At 49.9% G+C, this 27,284-nt stretch overlaps 1 protein-coding gene across 1 annotated transcript; it reads left to right on the top strand.

Moving 5' to 3' along the window:
• Window positions 1-16,317: 16,317 nt before the first annotated feature.
• Window positions 16,318-20,973, top strand: LOC147725773 (uncharacterized). Its single transcript, XM_086964497.1, has 2 exons — window positions 16,318-17,454; window positions 20,617-20,973. The coding sequence occupies exons 1-2, from the start codon at window positions 16,318-16,320 to the stop codon at window positions 20,971-20,973; spliced, it is 1,494 nt and encodes a 497-aa protein (XP_086820623.1).
• Window positions 20,974-27,284: the final 6,311 nt, after the last annotated feature.

Here is a 27,284-nt window from a genome sequence, read left to right as displayed (position 1 = left end):
TCTCCGCATCTCAGAACTGACGCACCGCTTCCGCTAAGCGACATATCTTCTGCAGGATCCTTGCAATGCTTCTCAAACCAGTTTTACTGTACTTTGTTCAGATGACCTAGCTGGATCCCTGTAGCCATCCTAGACTCCATCGCTGTCAGCGTGAACTTCAGACTTGCCCTGGTCTGATGTGACCAGATATCCACAGTTGGCACTTTGTGCTTTTTGCAACTTTTATTGCTAACATTATTAAAATTGCATATCTCCGGTCCTACTGATTGGAATTTTGTTATTTTGGTCTTCTTATATTTATTAAAAATAACTTTATTTTTCTAATCTGGTGTGTGATCCTTTTTGTGTGGTGTCTTCACTTTTCTACTGTTTGAAGTGTTTTCATAAATACTTTACAAATTTCCCCTGAATTATGCCTGACTGCTCTGTGCCAAACTACCAGGGGTTGTGTACCTTACCCTGAAAATGATTGAAGTTGCTGCCTGACCAGGGCTGACACCCGAGTCACCATTAGCCAAATTTCTTACATTAATTATATATCAAGGAACATAAAAACACAGCATCAAATTTTGAATCAGTTCGAGCCTTTTGTATACCTGAATTTCATTGCTTTTAAAAAAACAAATGTCATGTATTTGTGGGGCGTTGCTAAGCCAACCTTCTGAATCTCAAGGACACTCTTCTTTACAAGCATGTAATAGCATAAGAACATGCTGACCTGAACGGTTGTTTCCTAACCCGAACAATCACTGGATAATGAATCATTTACAATATTCTATTAAACTCACAATATGACATTTCCGGAAACCAGAAGAATAAATGACCCTGCCACAACGCAGCACCTCTTTTCCCACCCACACACATGCACTGCCCTGACCGTGTATGAGAAATGCTTAGGTTTGAAGTCAGCGAGTAAGAATGTCTCCTTCTTGTTTTCTTCGGATTTAGAAATCAGTTTAGTCTCAGTACTATGCTTTTCAAATGGGTTATCACCTTTCCTTTCTTCTTTTATCAAAAACGTAATAGTCGAACCAGTAAGCTATAATGGTTTAATTCAGTTTTTCAAATAAACAACTTAAAAAATGGCATTTGTGTCTCAGAAAGATAATGTGTCAGTGCAAGCTCATACATGCTGGCTCCGGAAGAGAACACAAAGCACACAGAAGACAGTGGCACTGGAGAAAAGCAAAGGGATGCAATATTTAAGAAGAGTACATTTCGGGGGGCGTGGCTTGGATGCCGATCGGGATGGCGGCGTGAGCTCGTAGCTCCGCGCGGAATCCTGCTAATTCTCCTGTTTTCGGGACCCTAGGCGACCCGAAGACGACGTTCCTGCCCTCTGAAGTGTAAGGGGACAGCTGGGCGCGATCGGAGAGTCGCTGGGGGACTGCTGGCCCCGAGAAGATCGAGAGAGGAGGCGGCCGAGGTGTTGCCGAGGGTGAGAAGAAAATGGCGGCGAGGAGGTCGGACGGTCCCGAACTTCAGCCCTGAGCAAAGTTGTCGCCGAGTGGCAAGAGATCCTGCACTCAGATGCCCGAGGCATTAGGGTTGGCGGTGCTGTGTCCTGAGACCAGGGGACGCTGACCTGATTCACCCAGGAGCTCGGGAACCCTCGTTGGCCACCGCCCTGAGACTCATCCTTCCCCCCTCAGGCCGGAGGGGGGTGACAGAACGGAGCCCGTCCACCTGGCCATTGTTCCTGAGAGCGTCGGCGGGGACATCGCGCTGCCCGGTGCCCGGAGACCGGCACGGGACCACGGGCGTAATCGCTAAACGGGCGACTGGACTTGTGACGCAGCACCCTGGCATGGCGGCGATCGGAGGGCCGATGCCCGGGAGTCGCGAGGGGGACTCAGCGACATCAACTCGGCTGAGTGAGAGTCCCTCCCCGGAGCCTGACCAGGAACAGCGGCTAAACCGGCGTTTGGATGCCATCCTTGATGCGATCACCTCCACTAAGGAAGCATTGCACAATGACATTGCCCAAGTGGCCACGGGCCTGGGGCTGCTACGCGCGGATCACGCGAAGCTGGCAGACAGGGTCAAGGACCATGACCAGCTGTTGCTGGGCCTGAAGCCATCGGTGGTGACCGCGGAGCACAGGATCACGGACATTTTGGCCCGACTGGACTCCCTGGAGCGGAGGGCGGAAGATGCCGAAGGCCGCAATAGACGGAACAACGTGCGGGTCGTAGGCCTGCCGGAACGGATTGAGGGGGAGGATGCAGTGGCCTACATGGAGAACTGGTTCCGCACTGTGGTGGCACCGGAGGGGCTTACTCCTTTTTTCACTCTGGAGCGAGCCCACCGGGTGCCTGCTCGCCCGCCGGGGCTTGGCCGCCCCCCCCGACCGATGGTGGTGCGGCTCCTCCACTACAAAGACCGGGATCTTCTCATCCAGCGGGCCAGGATGTCGGGCCCGTTTGAGGTGGAGAACAGTAAGGTAACGATCTTTCCGGACTATACTCAAGCGGTCCAGAAGAACAGGGCATCGTTCCTCGCTGTGAAGAAGGAGCTCAGGGAGGAAGGCATCCAGTACTCCTTGCTCTACCCAGCCAAGCTGCGGATCATTATGGACGGCACTACGCACTTTTTCCAGACTCCGGACGAAGTTTGGCAATGGCTCGAGTTATATAGAGCGGGGACGGACAGATCACACCAGAGTAGGCGAGACCAACCCAAGCAGCCCCGGGTGAGGCAGTCACAACGCATCAGATCCCGCAACAGGCGTCAGCGGGAGAAACGGGAGGCTCAAATGGCGGCGGAGAAGAGGGATGCGCTCGCAGCGACGGCGGCCATTACAGGGTCGCAACAGGACAGTGAACGAGCAGGAACGGACTCGGGAGGGGAAGGCAGCAGAACAGGAGAGGAACTTTTGGAGGCGGAAAGCTCGAAGGGGCCGATAGTAACCCCACAGACATCGGATGGTATTTTCTGCGGCTGAGATTGAAATGGGACTAGATCAGGACTTCATGGTAGGGTGATATCCTGTTGATGGAGGGCGGGTTGCCGGGAGGGGGAGCTGTGTGCTTTGGAGGGGATGAAGGCGCGGGGTGCGGGCTCCGCTAGCTGGGGTCGGCGGCGACTCACCCCCCTTGGGCCCTTAAGGCCGACTGTGGTGGAGACCACAGGGTAAGAGTATGGGCAGTTGGTTCAAGGTTTGGATGGGGGCGGCCATTGGGTTCGTGTGCTCTATCCTGGGGAGTGGGGTTTGGGAAGTGTTTCAGTTCTGGGAATGTTCGGGGCGGGGCAACTGCAATGGGGGGGCCATGGACCTTTGTTATTTGATTTGGACTGTACGAAGTTGGAATGGGGACATTACCTAACTTGAAATGCCTAACGTGGAATGTCCGGGGGCTGCGGACCATGGTGAAACGTCACAAAGTCCATGCATATCTGGTACGCAGGGGGGTTCAGATTGCTATGCTCCAGGAGACTCATCTCACCAAAAAAGAGTGCGCTGCCTTGCAGAAAAGATGGCGGGGCCAGGTGTTTGGCACCACTTACTCAGCGTATGCCAGGGGGGTGTTGATCTGGGTGAGGGCGGGGATACCCTTTCAAGTGCTGAACCAAGTAGTAGATCCGGAAGGCCGGTTTGTGGCGGTGGAGGGGAGGTTATATGGACGGGATGTGGTTTTCTGCTGTCTCTATGCACCGAACACTGACCAGGCCCGATACTTTGATGGTCTCTCGGGGTCCTTGGCCTCTTTCCTGGCGGGTCCGATAGTGTTAGGGGGGGACTTCAACTCGATTACGGATGTTACTCTGGATAGGTCCCATCCCCCCCTAGTAGACTCTCCGGTGCGCAGGCTGGCCGCGCACAGGAAGGACTGGCAGGGCCGATGGGGGTTGCTGGATGTCTGGAGGGAGCGGCACAGGGGAGCCAGAGATTATTCCTTTTATTCCGCTCTCCATGATCTACATGTCAGGATCGATTCGGTGCTTTGCGGAGGATCCCTAGCCCCATTGATTACCCATGCGGAGTACCTAGCTAGGACTATATCCGATCATAACCCCCTATTGGTGCACATTCAGTGGCAGAGGGAGCGCTCAGTGATACCAACATGGCGGCTTCGGCCGGAGACACTAGAGGATTCTGTGTTCAGCGATGCGGTTCGGCAAGGCATTGATAGTTATTTCGGAGTGAATGAGGGCACGGCTGCGAGTAGGTCTACTGAATGGGATGCAATGAAAGTGGTGGTGAGAGGGGTGTGTTTGGGTAGGTTCTCAAATGCTCGTACGGCTGTGCTGAATGACCTAATGAAAGCGGAAGAAACTTTGAGGGACTTGGAGCGCCGCAGACCGGCTAGGCCAGGTCTACAGGCCCAGTTGTTGGAGGCGAAGAAAGTGGTTGCCACCGAGACGGAACGTTTGAGGAGCTATGACTATAGGCAGTACATCATCAGGGCGCACGCAGAAAGGGACAAGGTGGGTACCCTCTTGGCCAGACTAGCTAACCCGGAACTAAGGGGCTGCCCGATACTCGGCATTAATAACGCGCAGGGAGAGATGGTGTACTCCCAGGCAGCGGTATTGGAACGATTTAGGGGGTATTATGAGGAACTATACCGGAGTCAGCTGGGAGTGGAGGGTCAGGACATCGCGGACTACCTGGGGGAGAGGCAGCTTCCGGTCCTGGACGAGGACGACGTGAGGGAACTGGGTAGCCCGATCACGCTCACGGAAATACGGGTGGCCATCAAACATATGGCCCGCAACAAGACGCCCGGGGTGGACGGACTGCCAATTGAATTCTATCAACAATATGTGGACAGCTTGGCGCCCAGGCTGCTGGTGGTGTATACGGAAGCCTTCGAAACGGGGGCATTGCCTGGGTCCATGCGGGAGGCCTTGATTGTACCGCTCCTCAAGCCTGGCCGGGATGCCGCGGATGTGAGGTCTTATCGCCCGCTGTCCATGCTGACGGTGGATTATAAGATCCTGAGCCGAATCCTGGCCACCAGGCTGGCCCCGCATATGACGGGCCTGGTACACAGGGACCAGGCCGGGTTTATACCCACGAGGAGCACGGCGCTGAACATCCGCCGCCTGGTGGGAATAATGGACGCCATCTTGGACAGGGAGGGAGCACCGGCGGTTTTGTCTGTGGACATCGAGAAGGCCTTTGATAGCCTGGAATGGCCTTTCCTGGATGGAGTGCTAGAGAGGTTTGGCATGGGCGAGGGGTTTCGGAGGTGGACGAGGGTCTTATATACCTCGGCGATGGCGAGAGTACGATTGGGCGGCCTGGTGTCTGCGGCTTACCCGGTGGGCAGGGGCACACGACAGGGATGTTCTCTCTCCCCCCTATTGTTTGCCTTGGCGATGGAACCCTTGGCGGTCCATGCGAGGTCAGGTGACCGATACGCGGGGATAGTTAGTGGCGGGCAGAGGCATTATATATCGCTTTACGCGGATGACTTGCTCCTGTACCTAGCTGACACCTCGGGGGCATTGGTTGGAGCGATGGATCTGTTATCTGAGTTCGGCCGGCTGTCGGGCCTTAAGGTCAACTGGGCGAAAACTTGTGTGTTCCCGCTGCGAGCGGGATCGCCAGCCGCTAGCAGCGATTTGGGTGTGGTATGGGAACCCTCTTGCTTCACCTATTTGGGGGTCCACATTTACCACGCGGCTGCGGACCTATTGGAGGGCAACATCGGCCGCTGTGTCCGGGCGCTGCGGGGCAGCTTGTCTTTCTGGTCAACCCTCCCGCTGACAGTCCTGGGCAGGATAGCACTGTTGAAAATGGTGGCGCTCCCCCGCTTCCTCTATTATTTCCGAACGCTGCCTGTCTGGATTCCCCAGGGGGTGTTTAAGGAACTGCGATCAATGATAATTGGCTTTCTATGGGGGCACGGCCGCCGTAGAGTAGCCCTAAGCACGCTACTTCGCCCCAAGCTGGAAGGGGGCATGGCTGTGCCCGATCTCGAGCTGTATTATCTTGCAGCGCAGTTGCAGGTCCTTACACAGAACGTAGCCAGGGTGTTCCGGGGCCCGGAGGAGGACCGGGATCGGGGAATACAACGCCACGTGCTGTCCTACATCATCATGCAGCAGCGGCTCGAGTTACGGGCCCTCTCCATGGAAGAGCGGACGCTCCGGCTGTGCTGGCAAAGGAGCCTTCGGAGAGCGAGGGCATCGAGGCCTTATGCCCCGGAGATCCCGATCGGGATGTTGACGGCATTGCCGCACGGAGGAGATTGGTCCCCGTTGCTGGATTGGGAGGAGGCGGGACTGCAGGTGGTGGGCGATTTGTACATAGATGGGGCTTTGGCGCCGTTCGAAGTGCTCCGGGACCAGTTCGGGCTGCCTGCTGGGGGCTTCCTCCTACACGCGGCAGTAGTGGCTGCCATACAAAAGCATTGGAAAGAGGGGCTCCTGGAACCCACGACGACCATGGCGTGCCAATATGTGGTGATGGCGGCTGGTACGTTCAAAGCTGTGACGTGCCTCCATAATAGAATGCTGAACGAGGGGCTGGAACCACTCCAAGGGCTCAAGGCTAAATGGGAGGCGAGCGTCGGCCGGCCCATACCGGAACCGGCATGGGGTCACATCCTGCGACGCACGTGGAAGGGCACTAGAAACGCGCGTTTTCAGCAGGTGCATTTCTATGTGCTCCATAGGGCCTATTTAACTCCTGAGAAATTACAGCGGTACTTTCGGGTGCCGGATGCCTGTTGCCCGCGGTGCTCGTCCCCGGGAGCGGACATGGACCACTTGTTTTGGGGGTGCCCACAACTGGGGACCTATTGGGCGGAGGTAGGGGAACTTCTGAATGAAGTGACTGACAGGGAGGTGGAATTCGACATGGCGGCGTGCCTACTGCTCTGGTTCCCGCACACTAAGCACACCAGGGTGACAAGCAAATTCATAGATCTGGGCCTGATATTGGCACAGAGGGAAATATCGTGGCATTGGAAGTCCAGGGGGGGACCCTCACTGCGTAGATGGAAGAATGAGCTGCTGCGTTGGTCTGACTGCGAGAGTGTGCTCCGGATGAAGCAGGCGGTGAAGTTGGGGAACGAGAAGGCATTGGATGCGGCGCGTGCATGGGAATTAGTGGTACAGGCTTTGCGTGATTCTTTGGTAGAGGATGAGGATGGAGAGAACTAAGCCGCTGGACACCGCGGGGCGAACACGGAAGTATAGTACCACGCACTGTAGTGGACCCATCCAATTCGACAGAACGAGGCACACACCTCAGCAGTTGCCAGGGGAGGGGGGGCTTTGGGGGAGTTGGTTGTAGGGTGTTTAGGGAGGGCCGGAAGCCATTAGTTGGTCGCTTGATAGGGCCTTGGATCTACTGGGACGGTGGGTACTATGTGGAGGGTGGAATGGCTGGGTAGGGCGGCCAGGTGTGACGACCCACAGCGCCTAGGGCAGGTCCCGACAGGGGCGACATCACTGACTATCATTGGGATGGCTGACGGGAATGTTGTTGTGGGTGGGGGGGTAAAAGCAGATACGCAAAACGATCTTTCAACCAGGGTCCCTATGGGACGTGCACTGTGATGTGTTCCTCTTGAGCGATATAATATGCCGCCCGGCCTCCGGGATGCGGGCTGAATGGCTGTGTACGACTGGGTATTCTTATTGGACGGGGGGATCCAAAAAGTGTACTGGCTGAATAATTGTATCCTGTGGTTTATAACTCTGCAATAAAAATATGTTTAAAAAAAAAAAAGAGTACATTTCCCAATTAAAATGTAGATTCTTCGCCAACCTTGAAACTCTCACCATGTGATATGAAGGTAAGGGTGCTCAAATGAATGAAACACTAACTCAACACCCATGAATGATGACACTGGTCAGGAGACAGTCCCGAATTAACCCCCCAACTTTATGATAACTGGAGAAAGTTCAAGTTCCACTGGATTATCTTGCAGACACAACTGATTGCCTCTACCGAGCAAGTAAAATAAATAACCATTTGCAATGCAATCTGTCACGCCTTTGGAACCTTATAAATATTTAGCTATGTAGCACTTTACTGCAAGTACAGCAGCATATACTGTTGTACTGTGCACAAAGCAGTAAAAGGGTGCTTTACCATAGGCTGTCCTTATGGACTACTATTGGCGACATAAGGTACTGCACCCTGCAACAGGGATGGGGAAAAGATTTAGCGCCGCTGTGAGAGCTGCCAACTCTGGAGCTGGGGATCCGTGTTTGAGTCTGGTGTTGGCTCAAGAAAAATGAAAACTACTATTTTAAAGTAAGGATAAGAAGTCAATGCAGCGATCTCGGAGGTGGGGGTAGGCAAGCAGTGTTGGGCAAGAGGGTGAGGAGGGGATTAAATGAGGGCACTGCACTCCAAATTTTGCAAAGATTAACCAAACAAGGTGGGGATAGAAGATTAGCAAAACGAGCGGTGGCCTCGGAGGGATGGTGGGGGCCTGTAAACAGTGTTGTGGGAGGGGTGGCGGCAAGGAACGTGGTGATTAAGGGGAGGGCACCCAAATAAAGGAATGGGTATCAAATACATGTATGGCTTTCAAAGGATAGAAGACAGAATTGGCCAGCCCGGAATCAAACTTGACACTTACAGACCAATGCTTTGAGTCATGTTGGAGGCTTTGGGCCATATGTATCAAGCCTTTCTCCTGTTTGCAAACGGGGAGATTCTCAGAATCAGCCCGTTTGCAAATTGGAAAAAACCTTTTGAGATGTATCATCCCAAAAGGCTATCGCAAAATAGAGAATTGCTAAATTTGCGATTCTCTATTTTGCTAATGAAATTAAGAAATATTAATTGCTATTCCTTAAATGCAATTCTGGAAGCACCAGAAATTTGCTATTTGCCCTTAAGGAATAGCAAATTATCACCAACTTCAAGTTGGTGGTAAGTTGTAATTTTCGTTACAAAAGCACTTTTTTGATTTTTTTAAAGTGCCATATGTTGCACATACATGCCCTTAGGGCATGTATTTGTGCAAAATGTGCACACATGCATATTTCAGGTGTGCAACAGGGTGTCCTTTTGGCACCCTTGCAACCTTAAAATTGCATTCTCAATTTGATATTCTCTAATTGGTAATCGCAAATCGATAATGTCTTCCCATTAATTCCTGCGGGCTTTCTAGCCCATAAGAATGAATGGGAAGGTATTCCTTATTTGCGTATCTCAATTTGCGATTAGCAAATAAGGAATATGTAGGATACGCAACATTTTTTGCAAAACCTACATGCATTGCATTTTGCGATTCTCTAATTGCGATTCGCTTAAAATCGCAATTTGAGAATCGCAAAACTCTTTTTTTATACATATGGCCCTTTGGGATGTTATGCTACACCAAACATAATGCCAGTTAATGTCTTAACATTCAGTTTGTTGCAACTTATAAGAACACTTACGTACAGGAAGTGAACCAGATGAGGGTCCAGAGATGTCAGATGTCCAATCTCCATTCTGAAAAAATATATCTGAGGCGCTTTAACTCATAGCCATAAATTTGCACTGTGATTTTATGTCTAAATTCAGGCACAAATTTGCATTCCGTTTAATAACATATACAGTGGATTACATGTTTAGAATATTCTGTGTCACTTTAGTTCAGTGTCACCGAAGAACACGCTTTACATCATGTTGGTTACAGACTGTTTACATTATGTATGTATGTACATGGTATTTCAAAACACTGCAAAACATGTTGTCATGCAGTGGAAGGCCCTTTGTAAAGACAGAGTGGTCACTTACTGTTGCTTATTGCTATATTTGGGCTTTAAGGCAGTACTTTTGAGCTGTAAACAATATTCAGACAGTGTTAACAAGTGTACAAATGACAGAATATTGAATACTATCACAATATGTGCCATAATATGCTACAATATTTGCCTGCCACATAACTTACTCAGCCCTTCTCTGTGCATAATTCATGTGGCCCTACCAATACCTTGGAGTTTCAATGCAGTTCTTTATTGGCATGTAATACCTAACCGTAATATTATTGGATTTAAACTTATAAACTGCAAGTAACAAAAGTATCTCTCTGACAAAAGCAGTAACCCACTGAACAATAAATCCCCTGTAGTGATCTGCATGGTATACTTGAGTTGCAGAAGGTATATTAAGCCTCTGCACTGATTTATGACAAACCAAAACTTCCACTAAACAAAATTCCATCTCTCTACAGCAGGCCCATAATTCACCAGAGTTATCTTGCCATTTTTATGTTGCCTCAACACTGCTTTCCTTTATTAGCCTCATGCATTGTAGCACAGCAGCACTGGCTCATTTCAACATAAACAATTGGACTGACGCCCCTGAAAACAATAGTAAAAGGAAAGTTCGGAAGTTGAATATACTGCCCTGATGACCTGAAGTCATCCAGTAAGTAATCATACTGATGATGGTTCTGTAAACTGATTAAATACAATAACATAGTACCTATAGTGCTACTGATAAGTGCTGGTTCTCACCCATTATAAGAATTGCAATTGTGCTGAGAAGTGTGGGTGCTTTGCCTTTTAACCTAAAAAGTGTAGGTATCCAGTACTTGCGAATTCCTACCAAATTAAACGATGTGTTTAACTGACACAACTGCCTTGAATTTGACTTCAAGCTTGATATCCGGAAGCTATAGACTTGCTGAAGTTTGATAGAGCGCATACAGCACTTTAAAATGTAGGGGTGCATTATACTCATGGCTTAAATACATTTATCTATATTTCTATCGTGTGCAGTGTATTACATTTATCAAATGCAGATATTCAACATCGTAAACTTAGAATCATAATATGTCTTTAAGTAGGATTTATATGTATCAGAGACACTATCATTTCTGTATTCATAACATGCAGAATGACATTATATTCATATAACTGTGTGTTGTTAAAGTTGCCTGCTCTGTAGGCCCAGAGTTAAAAGTTGTTGATAGTTTCGAAAGCCCCGCTTGCTGGAGAAATAATTAAATGTATCTTTGTTTATTGTTTTTTTTTAAAAAAAATGTATTGAGCAACGTTCAATCAAAAAATACAGTAATACATAATTGTCAATTTTTTTAAAGTACTTCAAACATATTAAAACTTCAAAAAGAATAGTCAAGCATATTAATAACTATATCACTCATAAAAAGGAAATGATAGCATAGCAAGAAAGGAAAAAACAAAATTGAATATATCCTATATCATACATTTCAGTAAAGTGTAATCCTATCAAATCAGGATGAGACAATAAGGGCAGGAGGTCTCACATTAGAGTACCAGTTAGAAATTAGGGCCCAAATCTGGTTTCCAAGAAGTCGAGTTTTTTTACGCCTAGTGCCATAGATTGAGATCTCCTGTTTGTAAGTGGCCAGAAATCGACCAAGCCACATCTGAAATGTAGGTGGCTCTAGGTCCTTCCAACGGGCAGCAAGAATAATACGAAAAATTGCAGTAGCTAAAAATATGGACCTTTGCTCCTCAATACTATGACCCAGAGAATCATCAATCAATCAATCAATCAGTGACACTTATAAAGCGCGCTACATACCCGTAGGGTCTCAAGGCGCTGGGGGGGGGGGGGGGTGCCGCTACTGCTCGAACAGCCAGGTCTTCAGCTTCTTCCTGAAGGAGAGGTGGTCTTGGGTCAGGCGCAGGTCGGACGGGAGGGAGTTCCAGGTCTTGGCGGCCAGGTGGGAGAAGGACCTTCCTCCTGTAGTCGCTCTTCGGATGCGGGGGACGGCGGCGAGGGCGTGGTTGGCTGATCGGAGGTGGCGTTTTGGAGCGTAGAAGTTGACTCGGCTGTTGAGGTAGCTCGGGCCTTGGTCGTGTAGGGCTTTGTGTGCGTGGGTGAGGAGGCGGAAGGTGATTCTCTTGTTGACGGGGAGCCAGTGAAGGTCTCTCAGATGTCCGGAGATGTGGCTGGATCGTGGGATGTCGAGGATGAGTCTGGCTGAGGCGTTTTGGATCCGCTGGAGTCTCTTCTGGAGCTTGACGGTGGTCCCGGCGTAGAGGGCGTTGCCGTAGTCCAGTCGGCTGGTGAGGAGGGCCTGGGTGACGGTCTTCCTGGTCTCTGTGGGGATCCACCAGAAGATCTTCCGTAGCATGCGTAGGATGTTGAAGCACGCCGAGGAGACGCTGTTGACTTGCCTGGTCATGGAGAGGGAGGAGTCCAGGATGAAGCCCAGGTTTCGTGCATGGTCTGTCGGTTTGGGTGCGGTGCCCAGGGCGGGAGGCCACCAGGAGTCGTCCCAGGCGGAGGGTGAGGAGCCCAGGATGAGGACCTCCGTCTTGTCCGAGTTCAGTTTCAGGCGGCTGGTCGTCATCCACTCGGCTACCTCTTTCATCCCTTCGTGCAGGTTGGCTCTGGCGGCGGCGGGGTCGTTGGTCAGGGAGAGGATCAGCTGGGTGTCGTCGGCGTAGGAGATTATGCTGAGGTGGTGTTTGCGTACGATGGCCGCGAGGGGGCTCATGTAGACGTTGAAGAGGGTGGGGCTCAGGGATGATCCTTGGGGGACGCCGCAGATGACTTCGGAGGCCTCTGACTTGTACGGTGGTAGGCGGACTCTCTGTGTTCTTCCGTCGAGGAAGGAGATGATCCATTCCAGCGCCTTGTCCTGGATTCCGATGTTGCTGAGGCGCCGTACTAGGGTGCGGTGGCAGACCGTGTCGAATGCCGCGGAGAGGTCTAGGAGGATGAGGGCCGTTGTTTCTCCATTGTCCATCAGGGCTCGGATGTCATCGGTGGCGGCGATGAGGGCGGTCTCGGTGCTGTGTTTGGCTCGGAAGCCGGACTGTGAGGGGTCGAGGGATCCGTTCGTCTCGAGGAAGGCGGCCATCTGCTTGTTGACGGTCTTCTCGATGACTTTGGCTGGAAACGGGAGAAGCGAGATGGGGCGGTAATTCTTGAGGTCGGTGGGGTCCGCTGTTGGTTTCTTGAGTAGAGCGCTGAGTTCGGCGTGTTTCCAGCTTTCAGGGAAGGTGGCGGTGTCGAAGGAGGTGTTGATGATGTCTCGCAGGTGGGGTGCGATGACAGCGTCGGCCTTGTTGAAGACGTGGTGAGGGCAGGGGTCGGTCGGTGATCCGGAGTGGATGGAGTTCATCGTGCGGATGGTGTCTTCGGTGCTGATCGGGGTCCAGGCGTGGAGGGTGGTGGTGGGGGGGGGGCTGGCTGGTCGGTCGTGGTGTGCGTTGGTTGGTTGTTGAAACTGCTGTGTATGTCCGTGATCTTGTTGTGGAAGTATGAGGCGAGGGAGTTGCAGAGGTCTTGCGATGGGGTGATGTCGTTGTTTCCTGCGCTGGGGTTGGAAAGCTCTTTCACGATGTTGAAGAGTTCCTTGCAGTTGTGTGCGTTGTTGTCCAACCGGTCCTTGAATGCTGTTTTCTTGGCGGCGCGGATCAGCTGGTGGTGTTTCCGGGTGGCAAGTTTGTAGGAGGTCCTGTTGTCCGGTGTCGGTTCCCTTTTCCAGACTTTCTCGAGGGCTCGGCAGTTCTTCTTGGAGCTCTTGAGTTCGTCGGTGAACCATGGGGCCTTCTTGCTGCCGGGTCTGCTAGGCGGGGTCCTCAGCGGGGCGAGTTCGTCCGCGCAGTTGCTGATCCACTTCGTGAGGTTGTCGTCGGCCTGGCTGGGGTTCGCTGAGCTGGCAGGAGGGTGTTGGCTCAGGGAGGTGGCGAGCTGGTCTGCTGTGATCTTGTTCCAGCTTCTGCGGGCGGTCTGTTGCTGGTGTTGGTGGGCCGTCGTTCTCTTGAAGGTGAAGTGGACGCAGCTGTGGTCCGTCCATTGAAGCTCTGTGGCGTGGCTGAAGTCGATGTGTGTGCTGGATGAGAAGACGGCGTCGAGTGTGTGTCCGGCGAGGTGGGTGGGGGTGGACACCAGTTGCTTGAGTCCCAGGTTGGCGAGGTTGTCGAGCAGGGTGCTGGTGTTGTGGTCGTTGTTGTTCTCCAGATGGAAGTTGAGGTCTCCCAGGAGGATGTAGTCAGCGGAGGGGAGGGCATGCGGGCTGATGAAGTCGGCGATGTCCTCGCTGAATTGCGTGCGTGGTCCAGGGGGTCGGTAGATCAGGGTGCCTCTGAGGGTGGTGTTCGGGTTGGTGTGGATCTGGAAATGCAGGTGTTCGGCGCTGGTCAGGGTGTTGTCGGTGCTGGTCGTGAGACGGATGGTGTTCCTGTGGATGATGGCGATGCCTCCTCCCATCTGGTTGGCGTTTCGGTCCCTCCGGACGATCTTGTAGCCCTCTGGGATAGCGATGGCGATGTCGGGAGCGGAAGAGGCGTTCATCCAGGTCTCCGTGAGGAAGGCAACGTCAGGGGCTGTGGCGTCTAGGAGGTTCCAGAGTTCGATGGCGTGTCTGTGGACGGAGCGGGTGTTGAGCAGGATGCACTTGAGGTGGGTGCTGCTGGAGTTCGACTTGGCGGGTGCTGGTGCGGGGCTGGTCCGGATGCAGGAGAACTTGCAGGCGTGGCAGCTGAAAGGTCCGTGGGTGCGTCTTGGAGTGGCTTGGTGGCATTCTGGGAGTCGGCCGGTGTTGAGAGCGATGAGGGTGGCGGCTGAGTACGTCAGGCGGGTAGGTCGAGGTCTTCGAGGTCCAGGGGTCCTGGCGCTGGTCGCGATCCGGTCGCGGACGGGCGCAGACGGGCTTACCTTTGGCGCGCCTTCGGCGCACAATCGGCGCGCCCGCTGCGCGTGACCGCTGCGCGTTCGCACGGTCGCCATTTAAGGCGAAGTGCGCGGGTGGGCGGAGCAGCTGGGAGGCGGGAGCGGGGAGGGTTACAGAAGACAAAAAAGGGGCGGGGACAAGCGGCGGTGGCGGGAAGGGAGGGCGGGGGGCGGCGAGGTAGGCGGACAACAAGGAAGGAGAGCAAACACGGGGAAAATGCAAATACAATGAAACAGGCACAAATAAACGCAAAAACAGGGGAAAAAAAGAGAGTTAAACCAAGCAAGCACAAAAAACCGTCAAAACAAGGGCAAAAACACTCGCAGCGGCGGCAGCCGGCAAACGAGGCAGCAGCGAGGCAGAGGGCAGGCAAGGGGCACACGCAGCAGCTGGTGGCCGTGCGGCGCGGGGGTGTCCCACAAGTGGGTCACACTCACCTGCGTCGCACGGTCGCCATTTAAGGCCAAGTGCGCGGGTGGGCGGAGCAGCTGGGAGGCGGGAGCGGGGAGGGTTACAGAAGACAAAAAAGGGGCGAGGACAAGCGGCGGTGGCGGGAAGGGAGGGCGGGGCGGCGAGGTAGGCGGACAACAAGGAAGGAGAGCAAACACGGGGAAAATGCAAATACAATGAAACAGGCACAAATAAACGCAAAAAAAAGAGAGTTAAACCAAGCAAGCATAAAAAACCGTCAAAACAAGGGCAAAAACACTCGCAGCGGCGGCAGCCGGCAAACGAGGCAGCAGCGAGGCAGAGGGCAGGCAAGGGGCACACGCAGCAGCTGGTGGCCGTGCGGCGCGGGGGTGTCCCACATTTAAATGGTTACTGAATCTCGTATATTCCGTCCAAAAACCTGGGCCCAGAATCTCATAATCATAATTTTTAATGGATCTAGTTTGGGGCATTCGGCGAACATGTGAATTAAGTTCGCTTGAGGTTGTCTACATCTTGGGCAGTTGTCATCAGCCCGTAAGCCCCAGGAAAACAATTTTGCCGGTGTATAATAAAGATTATATATATGTCACGGGTCTGACTGTCAAGAGACATCTGAATTTAAAGACTGGTGGTGCGCCACCCCCCTTTCACCTTGCGTCTTGTCTCAACAGCCGCAGACTTCTACGTGGCATGAGGAAGAAGGAGACCCCGACACGGAATGGCCATCAGGTGTGAATGTATACGGCTCCTTTAAGGCCGACGGTTGGGATTGTGGAGTCACGCCCCTAGTGACGACAAAAGCAGGAAGCACGGCATCGAGGACGGACGGCGTTTTCCCCGAGGAGGAGATCGAGGAGGAGAGCAGCACGGAACCAAGTCCAGGAAGAGAAGCAGACGGAAACGACAAGCCAGGAGGCCAACGGTCGGACGAGTCGCCCTGCCACGCGCCCACGGGAGGAGCGTGGCTTAAAGAGGTACGGGGCCGGGTCGCGGGTTGGGTTGGGAGGCGGAGACAGCCCCCGGCGTAACACTTCCTGCAACCAAACCCTTACCTGAGCACGAGCACCTTCCGTCACTCCCATAGTTAATTGGAGCACTTCACGGGGTTTGCGTGTCCCTCACTCCCGGTCCTTGTATGTGTCCAACCAGAGTGCAGGCAGTAATTCGCCTTCTCTTGATTTCCTTTTCTTTCCGGTACCACGTGGAATCCTGTTGTTGAGACGTATCAAGATAAAGACTTCCACGACCAGAAGGCACCGCGGCATTCAGCGAAACCCAGAGACTAAAGACTACTTACCTGTTCATGAAGAAAACGTATATAACAATAAAGCCCTCCTTAAAACCTTTAATCAAGGACCCAGTGTTTCTCTTTGAGCCGGCCCCTCCCGCTCCAGTGGTCGAACCTCCAATCCTTCCTGAGCCCCCGGGACATTTGGTGTCAGAAGTGGGATCTGCTTCATCATCCATCAGAGAGATCAAGATGGAGACCCTGATCGACCACCTCATAAAAGGGCAGGAGAAGTTAGGATGGGCCGTGGAGAACCAGCTGTCCATTGCTCAAGCGGACCGAGAACTTTTTACTAAAACAATGACCGCACACGTAGAGGGTCTTAAGTCCATACCCTCTGTCCAACAGGCAGCCACGGGCGAAGGACGGGTACACACGCCACATCCGTCAGGGATGGCCCTCCAAAAATATGTACCCGGTGAGGATCCTGACGCCTTTTTGGTAAACTTTGAAAGGGCGGCTCGGGCTATGAGCTGGCCCGAAGAAAAATGGCCGTTCTTTCTCGCCCCTCTCCTGACTGCCGAAGCCCAATCTGCATATCAAGCGGCGAATCCCCTGGGGACAACCCCATATGCGACTATTAAAATGGTCATATTGGACCATCTAGGGTTGGACCAGGAGGCCTATAGGGTCCGTTTCCGAAAAGAAAAAGGGGTTCCTGGGGAAAACCCGAAAACACTGTTCTTCAGGCTAAAAATGGCGGCTGACAAATGGCTTCGCCCTGATGTATGTACCAAGGAAGAAATACTGAATAAAATCTATGTAGAGCAGTTTATGGAGGCGTTACCATATGCGACCCAGCGTTGGCTCAAACAGCATGTAGGCCTGACAGTAGAACAAGCCATTGAGATGGCATCCCAATATGCCAGGGCCCAACCCAAGTCTATACCGTGGGAGCCAGAAAAAAACTCCAAAGGTACTCCTATCATCAAAATGGACAAAAGGCCAAAACCAGTACTCGAGGCTCCCCGACCCTACAGACCTCCCGGTATGATGGTTCCTCCAACAAAAGGACCTCAGTGTTTCGAATGTGGCGAGTGGGGCCACATCGCCAGGATGTGTCCCAAAAGGAAGAGCCATGAGGAACCCATGGAGGTGGGGTACCTGCCCCGGACTGTGATGTATTCCGCCGAAATGGGCAGCACGTTTTACGTGAGTATAAAGATGAATGGGTTCCAATTGAAAGCATTGTTAGACTCAGGGTGTAGGCAATCTGTGGTACAGTCCAGGTTCGTAACCCCGGATCAGATGAATCATAAAACTCCCGTATATATCAGGTGCGTCCATGGGGACGTGAAGCCTTACCCCATGGCCTCCATCACTCTAACACCGCAGGATAGGGACCCCTGTACTGTTAGCGTAGGGGTAGTTGATTCCCTGCCTGAAGATATGATCCTGGGGACCGACAATCCAGAATTCCTGTCCCTATTTAAGGAACACCTTTCCACAACCAGGAGTGGGGTGCATATACCATCCTACCTGTCCCCCGAACCCTGGGTTATTGATCGCAGTTTCAGATTTGCCCAGACTGAAGACAGATCCCTTTTCAACGCCTGGGAAATCGCCCATAGCTCAGACAATCAGACCTCTCCAGTATTTCCCCGCTTTTTGATCAAAAACGATTTGTTATACAGACAAGCCAACCAAGAAGCAGAGATGCAGCTATTGGTTCCCCAGTCTTTCAGAGAACAAGTGCTATTCTTTGCACATGCCCACTTGATGGCAGGACATGCCGGCAAGGAAAAAACCACTGACTGTATCCTGCGCAACTTCTATTGGCCGGGTATTTACAAAGATGTTCAAGAATTCTGTGCCCGGTGCGAGGTCTGTCAACGTAGAAACACACAGCGCCCTCCGGCTGCCCCCCTACAAAGGATGCCCTTAATTGGTGTCCCCTTCGAGCGAGTGGGCATGGATCTGATAGGGCCCCTACCAAAGACGGGAAGAGGCTTTCTATATGCATTGGTAATCGTGGACTATGCCACTCGATTTGTGGAGGCTTTTCCCTTAAAGAACACTACCACAGCGGCCATCGCTGAAAAATTTGTGGAACTTTTCAGCAGGGTAGGTTTTCCTAAAGAAGTATTGACCGACCAGGGGACTCCCTTCACCTCAAAATTAATGAAGGAGGTGTGTGCCTCATTGGACATAAAACACTTGAAAACCTCGGTGTATCACCCCCAAACTGATGGTTTGGTGGAAAGATACAACCAGACTCTGAAGCAAACACTAAAGAAAATGCTGACGGCGGAAGGGCCCGCCTGGGATCGGCTCCTACCTATCGCCCTTTATGTGATAAGAGCCCAAAAGCAAAGCAGCCTGGGATGCTCATCGTTTGAGTTACTGTATGGGAGGATGCCCCGGAGTCTCCTAGACATCACCAAAGAGATGTGGGAAAACGAAACGTCCCAGGAGCAAAAATCCATGTTGGAATATACCTCTCAGCTCCGAACTAGACTTGGTAAATTAAGAGAACTCGCCTATACATCCATGGAGCATCAACATGAGAGATACAAGAAATCTTATGACAAAGGTAAAAGATTAAGATCCCTGGACGTAGGAAAATGGGCTCTAGTGCTACTGCCTTCCATCAGTACTAAGAATAAGCATGAGTGGCAAGGCCCATATCAGATCACGGAAAAAATCGGAAACACTACCTATAGACTCCGATTAACCCCTCACAAAACACAAATCTACCACATAAATCTCTTGAAAGAGTGGTTGGGACCCCTACCCCGGGTGGGACAATTCGTAGGGCAGATGGATGTCCGACATGACTCTACTCTAGAACAGTTGGTGGTGAACCCCGAGCTGACTCCCCAGGAAAAGCAGGAGTTAACAGAGACTCTAACCCCGTATACAGCAGTGTTTTCCGACTTACCAGGAAGGACGGAGTTAGCAGAGCACTGCATAGAAACTCTTCCGGGGGAAGTGGTAAAACAAAGACCATATAGAATTCCCGCAGCAAGAAAAGAGATTGTACGGAAAGAGGTGCAGGACATGCTCGAATTGGGAGTCATACGCCCTTCGCAGAGTCCTTGGTCATCCCCGATTGTTCTAATTCCTAAACCTGATGGCACAAAAAGGTTTTGTATGGACTTTCGTGCATTAAATGCTGTCTCGCATTTTGATACGTATCCGATTCCTCGAGTCGATGACTTGATTGAAAAAATTGGAGACGCCAAATTTATCACCACCATTGACCTCACGAAGGGGTATTGGCAGGTCCCCCTTCGGGAGGAGGATAGAAAGAAAACAGCATTTGTAACCGATGAAGGTGCTTTTGAGTTCACCGTCCTGCCTTTCGGATTACACGGCGCCCCGGCAACATTTCAGCGCCTGATGAACAAAGTCTTACAACCTTATTCACATTTTAGTTCAGCTTACTTGGATGACATAGTCATTTACAGTCAGAACTGGAAGGAACATTTGAGACACTTACAAATCATTCTGGAAGCCCTACAAACAGCAGGTCTACACATCAATGCAAGAAAATCGCGAGCAGCTTTTCAAAGTGTGAAATACCTGGGCTACGTGTTGGGTGAAGGAACCATCGCTCCCCAAAGCGAAAAAGTAAGAGCGATAGCAGCAGTTCCGTTCCCCAATAACAAAAGGGACCTTAGAGCCTTTCTTGGCCTGGTGGGTTATTACAGGCGCTTTATTCCAGGCTTTGCAGAGTTAGCAGCCCCCTTAACCAATCTGCTCCGCAAAGACGTCAAGGCCAAGGAATTTAGTAACCCATCGAGAGAGGCCTCACAGGCTTTTCACCGTCTTAAGTCCACGATGACAACGGCTCCTGTTTTGATATCACCGGATCACAGCAAACCATTTGTGTTGTCCACGGACGCTTCTAATCAGGGGATAGGTGCGGTACTATCACAAGTCAAAGAGGGCGTTGAACATCCGATCCTATACGTCAGTAGGAAATTGTTCCCCAGGGAGTGCCGATACTCTACCATCGAAAAGGAGGCCTTGGCAATCAAATGGGCAATTGACAAATTGCATTACTACCTGGAGGGCAAGCCCTTTGTTCTACATACAGACCACGCTCCCCTGAAATGGATGCACCAAAACAGTAGCCACAACCCCCGGGTGTTGCGATGGTTTCTGTCCTTACAACCCTATGCATTTACTGTGCAACACCGCAAAGGAAGAGACAATGCAAATGCAGACTTTTTATCCCGGGTGTTTCCTCTCCCCGATCGGGAGATGCCAGGGGGGGAGGTGTGTCACGGGTCTGACTGTCAAGAGACATCTGAATTTAAAGACTGGTGGTGCGCCACCCCCCTTTCACCTTGCGTCTTGTCTCAACAGCCGCAGACTTCTACGTGGCATGAGGAAGAAGGAGACCCCGACACGGAATGGCCATCAGGTGTGAATGTATACGGCTCCTTTAAGGCCGACGGTTGGGATTGTGGAGTCACGCCCCTAGTGACGACAAAAGCAGGAAGCACGGCATCGAGGACGGACGGCGTTTTCCCCGAGGAGGAGATCGAGGAGGAGAGCAGCACGGAACCAAGTCCAGGAAGAGAAGCAGACGGAAACGACAAGCCAGGAGGCCAACGGTCGGACGAGTCGCCCTGCCACGCGCCCACGGGAGGAGCGTGGCTTAAAGAGGTACGGGGCCGGGTCGCGGGTTGGGTTGGGAGGCGGAGACAGCCCCCGGCGTAACACTTCCTGCAACCAAACCCTTACCTGAGCACGAGCACCTTCCGTCACTCCCATAGTTAATTGGAGCACTTCACGGGGTTTGCGTGTCCCTCACTCCCGGTCCTTGTATGTGTCCAACCAGAGTGCAGGCAGTAATTCGCCTTCTCTTGATTTCCTTTTCTTTCCGGTACCACGTGGAATCCTGTTGTTGAGACGTATCAAGATAAAGACTTCCACGACCAGAAGGCACCGCGGCATTCAGCGAAACCCAGAGACTAAAGACTACTTACCTGTTCATGAAGAAAACGTATATAACAATAAAGCCCTCCTTAAAACCTTTAATCAAGGACCCAGTGTTTCTCTTTGAGCCGGCCCCTCCCGCTCCAGTGGTCGAACCTCCAATCCTTCCTGAGCCCCCGGGACAATATAACTCTATAGTATTGGGCTTCATGGCGCATCAGGTCTACTGTGGGACTATTCTCCAACATCAGTACCAGCTCATAATTCTCAGGAGCATGCCTCCACATCTCAGCCTGAGTCATCTATCTCTTTAGATCAACAAAGTGCTACACTGACCACAGTAATGGATACAGTTCTGCAGGCAATCGCCTCCCACCGGGAACAGACCTCAAGGGATGGTCGAAGGGCACAATTAGCGTTACATAAGGTACAGGGCGTAGTCCACAAACTTTTAAAATCTGTTGCAGCTTCTAATGTAAGGATGACGGAGATGGAAGATCGCATAGGAATCAATGAAGCAGAAGCCACAGTTTCTCAGGAACGAGTGGAATCCCATGAGGAGGAATTAAAGGATGTTAGATGGAAATTGGAGGACATGGAAAACCGTCTTTGACGCAATAATCTTTGCGTCCTTGGAATTCCTGAAAAAAGTGAGGGCGAGGATATACGCACTTTCATTATCCAGTTATTCAAGGATACTCTCCCGGAGCTTGCCTCTTGGAATTGGGATATAGAAGTGCAACGAGTCCATAGAGTTCCATCTACCCTGAAGGCCTCCTCACCGCAGGGGAGATATCCCCGTGCAGTGTTGGTTTATTTTGGAAACTTTCTTCTTCGCCAGGCCATTGCTGACAAAGCAAAGCCTGAAGCTCGGCGTGCCAGAAACACTATCTCTTACTTTGTCAGGCCTGACTTTTGCCACACTACCGTGGAGAGAAGATGGCGTCTTCGCCAGATGATCAAACCCTTTTTGGACAAAAAGGCTTAGGTGTATCTCAACAACCCTGCTAAGCTGAAGGTTATTTATAAAAGCCAGGTTAAAATATTTACCTCAGAGATAGAAACAAAAGAGTTCTTAGACAGTCTGACCTGAGTTTCGATATTTTTTGTATCATTAGAGTAACTGAATGTGTAGAGTAGTTTGAGACTGAGCTACAATAGAGATTTCACAGTGAAGCAGCTAGATATCTGGCATATGTTGGTTGCATATGCAGATATAATTTGCGAATTATGTCATTAGGATTATAGACGTTAAAATAATCATCTTACTTTCTCATTTGACATATTTGGTCTGTATTTCTCTCTATTTTTCTGAGAAACTATTTTTGCACTATTCTTGCACTTTCTCATTTCTTTCGGCTTTGTGAATAACACAAGTTTAATATTAATGGTACTGGTCAGGGAACGTCTCACCATCACCATAGACTCTATTTGAGTCTAAATGCCTCGAAGGTTGGTGAGTGGGGGGAGGGGGGCGGTGGGTAGGGGCAGGGGTAAAATTACAAAAATAAGCAACTTCAATCAAATAAGACAATGTCAAGCAATTTTCTTTTCTTGTATACAGGATCAAATGATAGTAACAAAGAAAAATCAGATTAAGAACCAGCGGCTCAATATATGTATTTACATGTCTTACTGTTTTGTAATGATCAAGTCTAGGATATACCATCCTAAATGGGGAGAGTAAAACTTTGCTATTGGAATATCGCAGGTCTTAATGATAGAAATAAAAGGGCACAACTATATCAACTACTGCGACAAGATCCTGTTGATATTCTGTGCTTACAGGAAACCCATATTGCAGAATCTGATAAAGAACTGTTAAAGATCCCAGGTTACAATGTGATAGTAGCCACTTCTCAAACATCTAAAACAAGGGCGGTTGAAATTTTAGCAAAACCTGCGCTTGGTAATCCTAGACGCAAGTTGGCTGATAAACATGGCAGATAGGTTATAGTGCAGTTAGAATCAGGTCCTACTATATGCACGATATACGGATCAAATCTAGATGATCCCTTAATGCTTAGTGATCTAGACATAGAATTAGCCTCCTGGCCTGGTCCTCTCATTCTTTGTGGAGACTTTAACATTTCCTTAGGGACCTTTGTACATAACCGATTACCTAAGAAATACAACGGACGTAAGCCTAAGGTATATAGGGCCATACGCCAATTGATGTATAGCCACAACTTGCGGGATGTTTGGGACTTGAGGAAACATCACGATTCTGGTTTTACTTTTTTTTCATATCCGCATAACAAATATGTTCGAATTGATTACATTATGACTTCTTTGGTGGACTTGGAGTTATTGGATATAATCAAGTCTCCAAAAACAATATCGGATCATAACGCACTTACCCTTATTTTTGATTTACCCAGTTTTAATAGACCTAAGTCACAATGGTCCTTTGTCAGAAAGTTACTTGTCAACTTGGAATATATAACCCATATAACATCTTGGGCCTAGGGGTTTTTGACTGCAATCAATATAGTGCACCCAGATTGATTGTCTGGGACTGTTTCAAAGCAGCATTAAGGGGCGAAACCATATCATTTGTTGCCAAAAGTAAAAAGATAGAGGATAACAACAATCTTGAGCTCAAGCAGGAGTTATCTAATCTTGAGGCTTATCATGCCACCCAGATCCATCAAGGAGATCTAGCTACTGACACTCTTCATAAAATACTAGTCTTGAAGACCGAAATCAATAGCTCTCTAATCCGGAAAGCCGCAGAAACTTATCAATCAAACAAAAGCAGTTTATATGAATCTGGAGAAAATGTAGGTAGGCAGTTAGCCCTACGTACACGCCAAAAACAATCTATAAAAGATGATTGAGTACGAGGGTCAGCAATATACGTCCTCACAGGATATAGCAGAGGCTTTCCGGAAGTATTATCAAAAGCTGTATCAAAGTGAAGATTTATATTCTGGTAGATATCTAAAAACCTTCCTTAACAACTGGTTGTCAGAGATAGGTCCCAATTCACTGAAAGGAAAGGGAAATCTCAATTACGGAACTGGAGCTTGCATTGGCTGAGCTCGCAAACGGCAAAGCCGCAGGTCCTGACAAAATCCCCTTGGGCCTTTACAAGATACTGGGCAAACAAATACTTCCCTATTTATTGGATCTGTTGTTAGGGGTCCAATATCATGCAATGCCGCCTGAGTCCTGGAAATACACCAAGAAATACACCAATATAGCGATCTTTGCTAAAAAAGGCAAAAAAAAAGGCAATCCCCCCAGCTTCCATCTTCATATAGGCCCATATCTCTTATAAAATCCGACTCAAAACTATATGCCAAGGTCTTAGCTAATCGGCTGAGTCGGGTTGTCGAGTGTCTTGTCTCCCCGTGGCAGCATGGCTTTATTCCGGGAAAGGGCACCACAGATCATACCCGTAGAGCCATTACCCTCTTTGACATCATGGGCCCCACGGGGGGCAGGATGTCGATGATCTTCCTCAATGCCAAGAAGGCATTCGACCATGTCTCTTGGCAATTTTTGTGGAACATCTTGGAACTTAATAATTTAGGATATAAATTTATCAAAGCCATAAAGGCCTTGTATGTATGTCCAAAGGCAAAACTTTCCATCAGTGGTTCTGAGTCGGAGTTTACTGAGATACAAAGAGGCACAAGGCAGGGTTGTCCCTGCTCTCCGATATTATTTGCCCTTTATATCAATCCCCTTATTTTAAAATTACTTTCCTCACTTGTTATTCAACCTGTCACGGTGGGCCTGTTCTCGACAAAAATTTTGGCCTATGCTGATGACGTGGCCGTATTAACAACAAATCTAACTGAGGCAATCAATGAAATTGAATTAATCACTCATACTTTTGGCATTCACTCAGGTTATTCAATCCAATCCAATCCAAAAATTCTTTATTTCGGCCGTTTAGGCCATAAAAGATACATAAAAAGCATACATAGAAAACATATAAAATAAAGCATTAAATTAAGACATACTTTGAAAGGGTATATAAAAAGAACAACCACTTCCCGAATAATAGTCAGGAGATGCAATGGCAATGAGGCTAAGTTGGCAGTACTATCCTATGATAGTCAGACTTTAAGTAGTTTGCTCCTGATGTGCCACATGGCCGTTAGAAATTTAGCAACTGCGAATACTATATGAGAGGAGGAATCGGTTTTCAGTATTCTGTATGAGATCACATGACTCCTTACGCCCAAGTTCCTACACAGAGGCACTAGCCAGTGTTTCCTAGGTCTGTCATAGGCCGGGCAGAAGAACAGAACATGGCTTTCCTCCTCATTGCAGTGGCTACAGCCGGGGCATATTTTGTCCCCCCCATTGGCCCATTTGCACGTGAAGGATTTAATAGGTAAAGTGCCAAGCCTCCATTGGATAAATAGCTTTCTTGCCAGAATCAGGAAGATAATATCCATAAAACTTTCAAAGCAATAAGAATTTTTGGAGTCCAAAAAACGTTCAGTTAAAATCCCAATGCGGGGTGCAAGCACAAAGGAAGCAAGGCTTTTTTCCTTTTGAACTTCCACAAGTCTTTTCCGGGAAACCCTTTGGCAGCCTAACTCAGGGGCCTCCTACAGCTCCTGGAGACTCAACCGATACAGTTCTTGCTTTACAAAGGATAACCATGGAATTTTGTCGCTATGGTTTAAGTTCATAACATGAATAAGATCTAGCCTATAATGTTTAAGCTCATTGGTAGTCCAAAGCCTGTGCCAGAATCTTAACGGTTTTAATTCAAGGTCCTCCCCTATAGAAGGTGAACCCAAGTCTAATTATAAAGGAAGCAGAGGTGTACCACGCGGAAGGGCCAGAAGACGTCTCAGGAAATTATTTTTAACACTCGTCAACACTTTTCCAGCTTTGTACCCCCACAACTCGCTGCCATATAATGCAGCCGGCTTGGCTTGTGTTTTGTACATTTCAACTGCAGGGGCTATAGGTTTGTAGGTGGAAGTGTTCGTAACCTTCAAGATTGCCCCGGACAGTTGTGACAGCCTTATTCGAGAGCTTGATATCTGTGGTTCCCAAGCTAACTTCTCGTGCAATGTTACGCCCAAATACTGGAATGTTTTTACCCTCTTCAGACTTACTGAGCTCAGTGAAGGGTTAGGTCTTGTCTTAGGGGAGGGGTTGAAAATCATGAATTTGGTCTTCCCTGTATTGATCTCTAGACCATACTGTCTACAGAAAAGACCAAATCCATCCAGGATCCGCTGTATTCCCATTGGAGATTTGGAGAGCAGGAGGGTGTCGTCGGCGAACATAATAGTCGGCACCCTCCTGCCCGCCAAAAATGGGGCATCGTTGTCCCTGACATTACTAAGGTGAGTCAGGACGTTATTGACGTAAAGGCAAAACAGTGTTTGCGCCAAGACGCAACCCTGCCTTCCCCCCTCAGGACAGGGAACCTCTTTGACAAAACTCCGCCCCTCCCACACCGAACCTGAGCAAAATTACCTTCATGGAGTCTAATTATAGCCTGTAAGAGATGGGTAGGAACTCCCATCTCATTTAAAACCTCCCAGAGTTTTTTTCAGGGTACCAAGTCAAATGCTGACTTCAGGTCCACAAACACCATATACAACCTCCCACCATCAATCCTCACAGATTTCCAATAGAGGAGTACAAGGCGGAAGATCTGATCCATGGTGGACGTGTTTTTCCTGAAGCCAGCCTGAAGGGGGCTTAGAATGTCTTTATCCTCCATCCAGTCCAGGAGATGGTCCAGTATGAGGCAGGAAAAAAGTTTTTGAGGCACATCTATAAGGCTGATCGGCCCTTATGTTGGCTGGAAGGAGAGGACAGCCCTTCTTGAAAATGGGAACTATCTCTGCCCCCAGCCAAGTACAGGGGATCTCCATGCCTCGTGCAATGGAATTGAAAAGAATGTGAAGGTATGGGGCCCAGATCTCAGGTTGGGACCTAAAAAGGTCACCAGGCAGTTTGTCGAGTCCCGGTGCTTTACCCAGCGCCAGTCTATCTATAGCGCTTGCCACCTCCCCGAGACTAAACTCCAAACTGTCTCCAGAAAGGGATAAAAGAGCAGCGGCCACATCATTGGTATCATCAAAACTTTCTTCATAGAGTTTACC

Source organism: Lissotriton vulgaris, chromosome 3_2 (genome assembly GCF_964263255.1).
Source record: "Lissotriton vulgaris chromosome 3_2, aLisVul1.2, whole genome shotgun sequence".
In the NCBI taxonomy this organism is placed as follows: domain Eukaryota; kingdom Metazoa; phylum Chordata; class Amphibia; order Caudata; family Salamandridae; genus Lissotriton; species Lissotriton vulgaris.
Note: the sequence above shows the minus strand (reverse complement) of the source record. Positions and strands in the feature narration are given on the sequence as shown.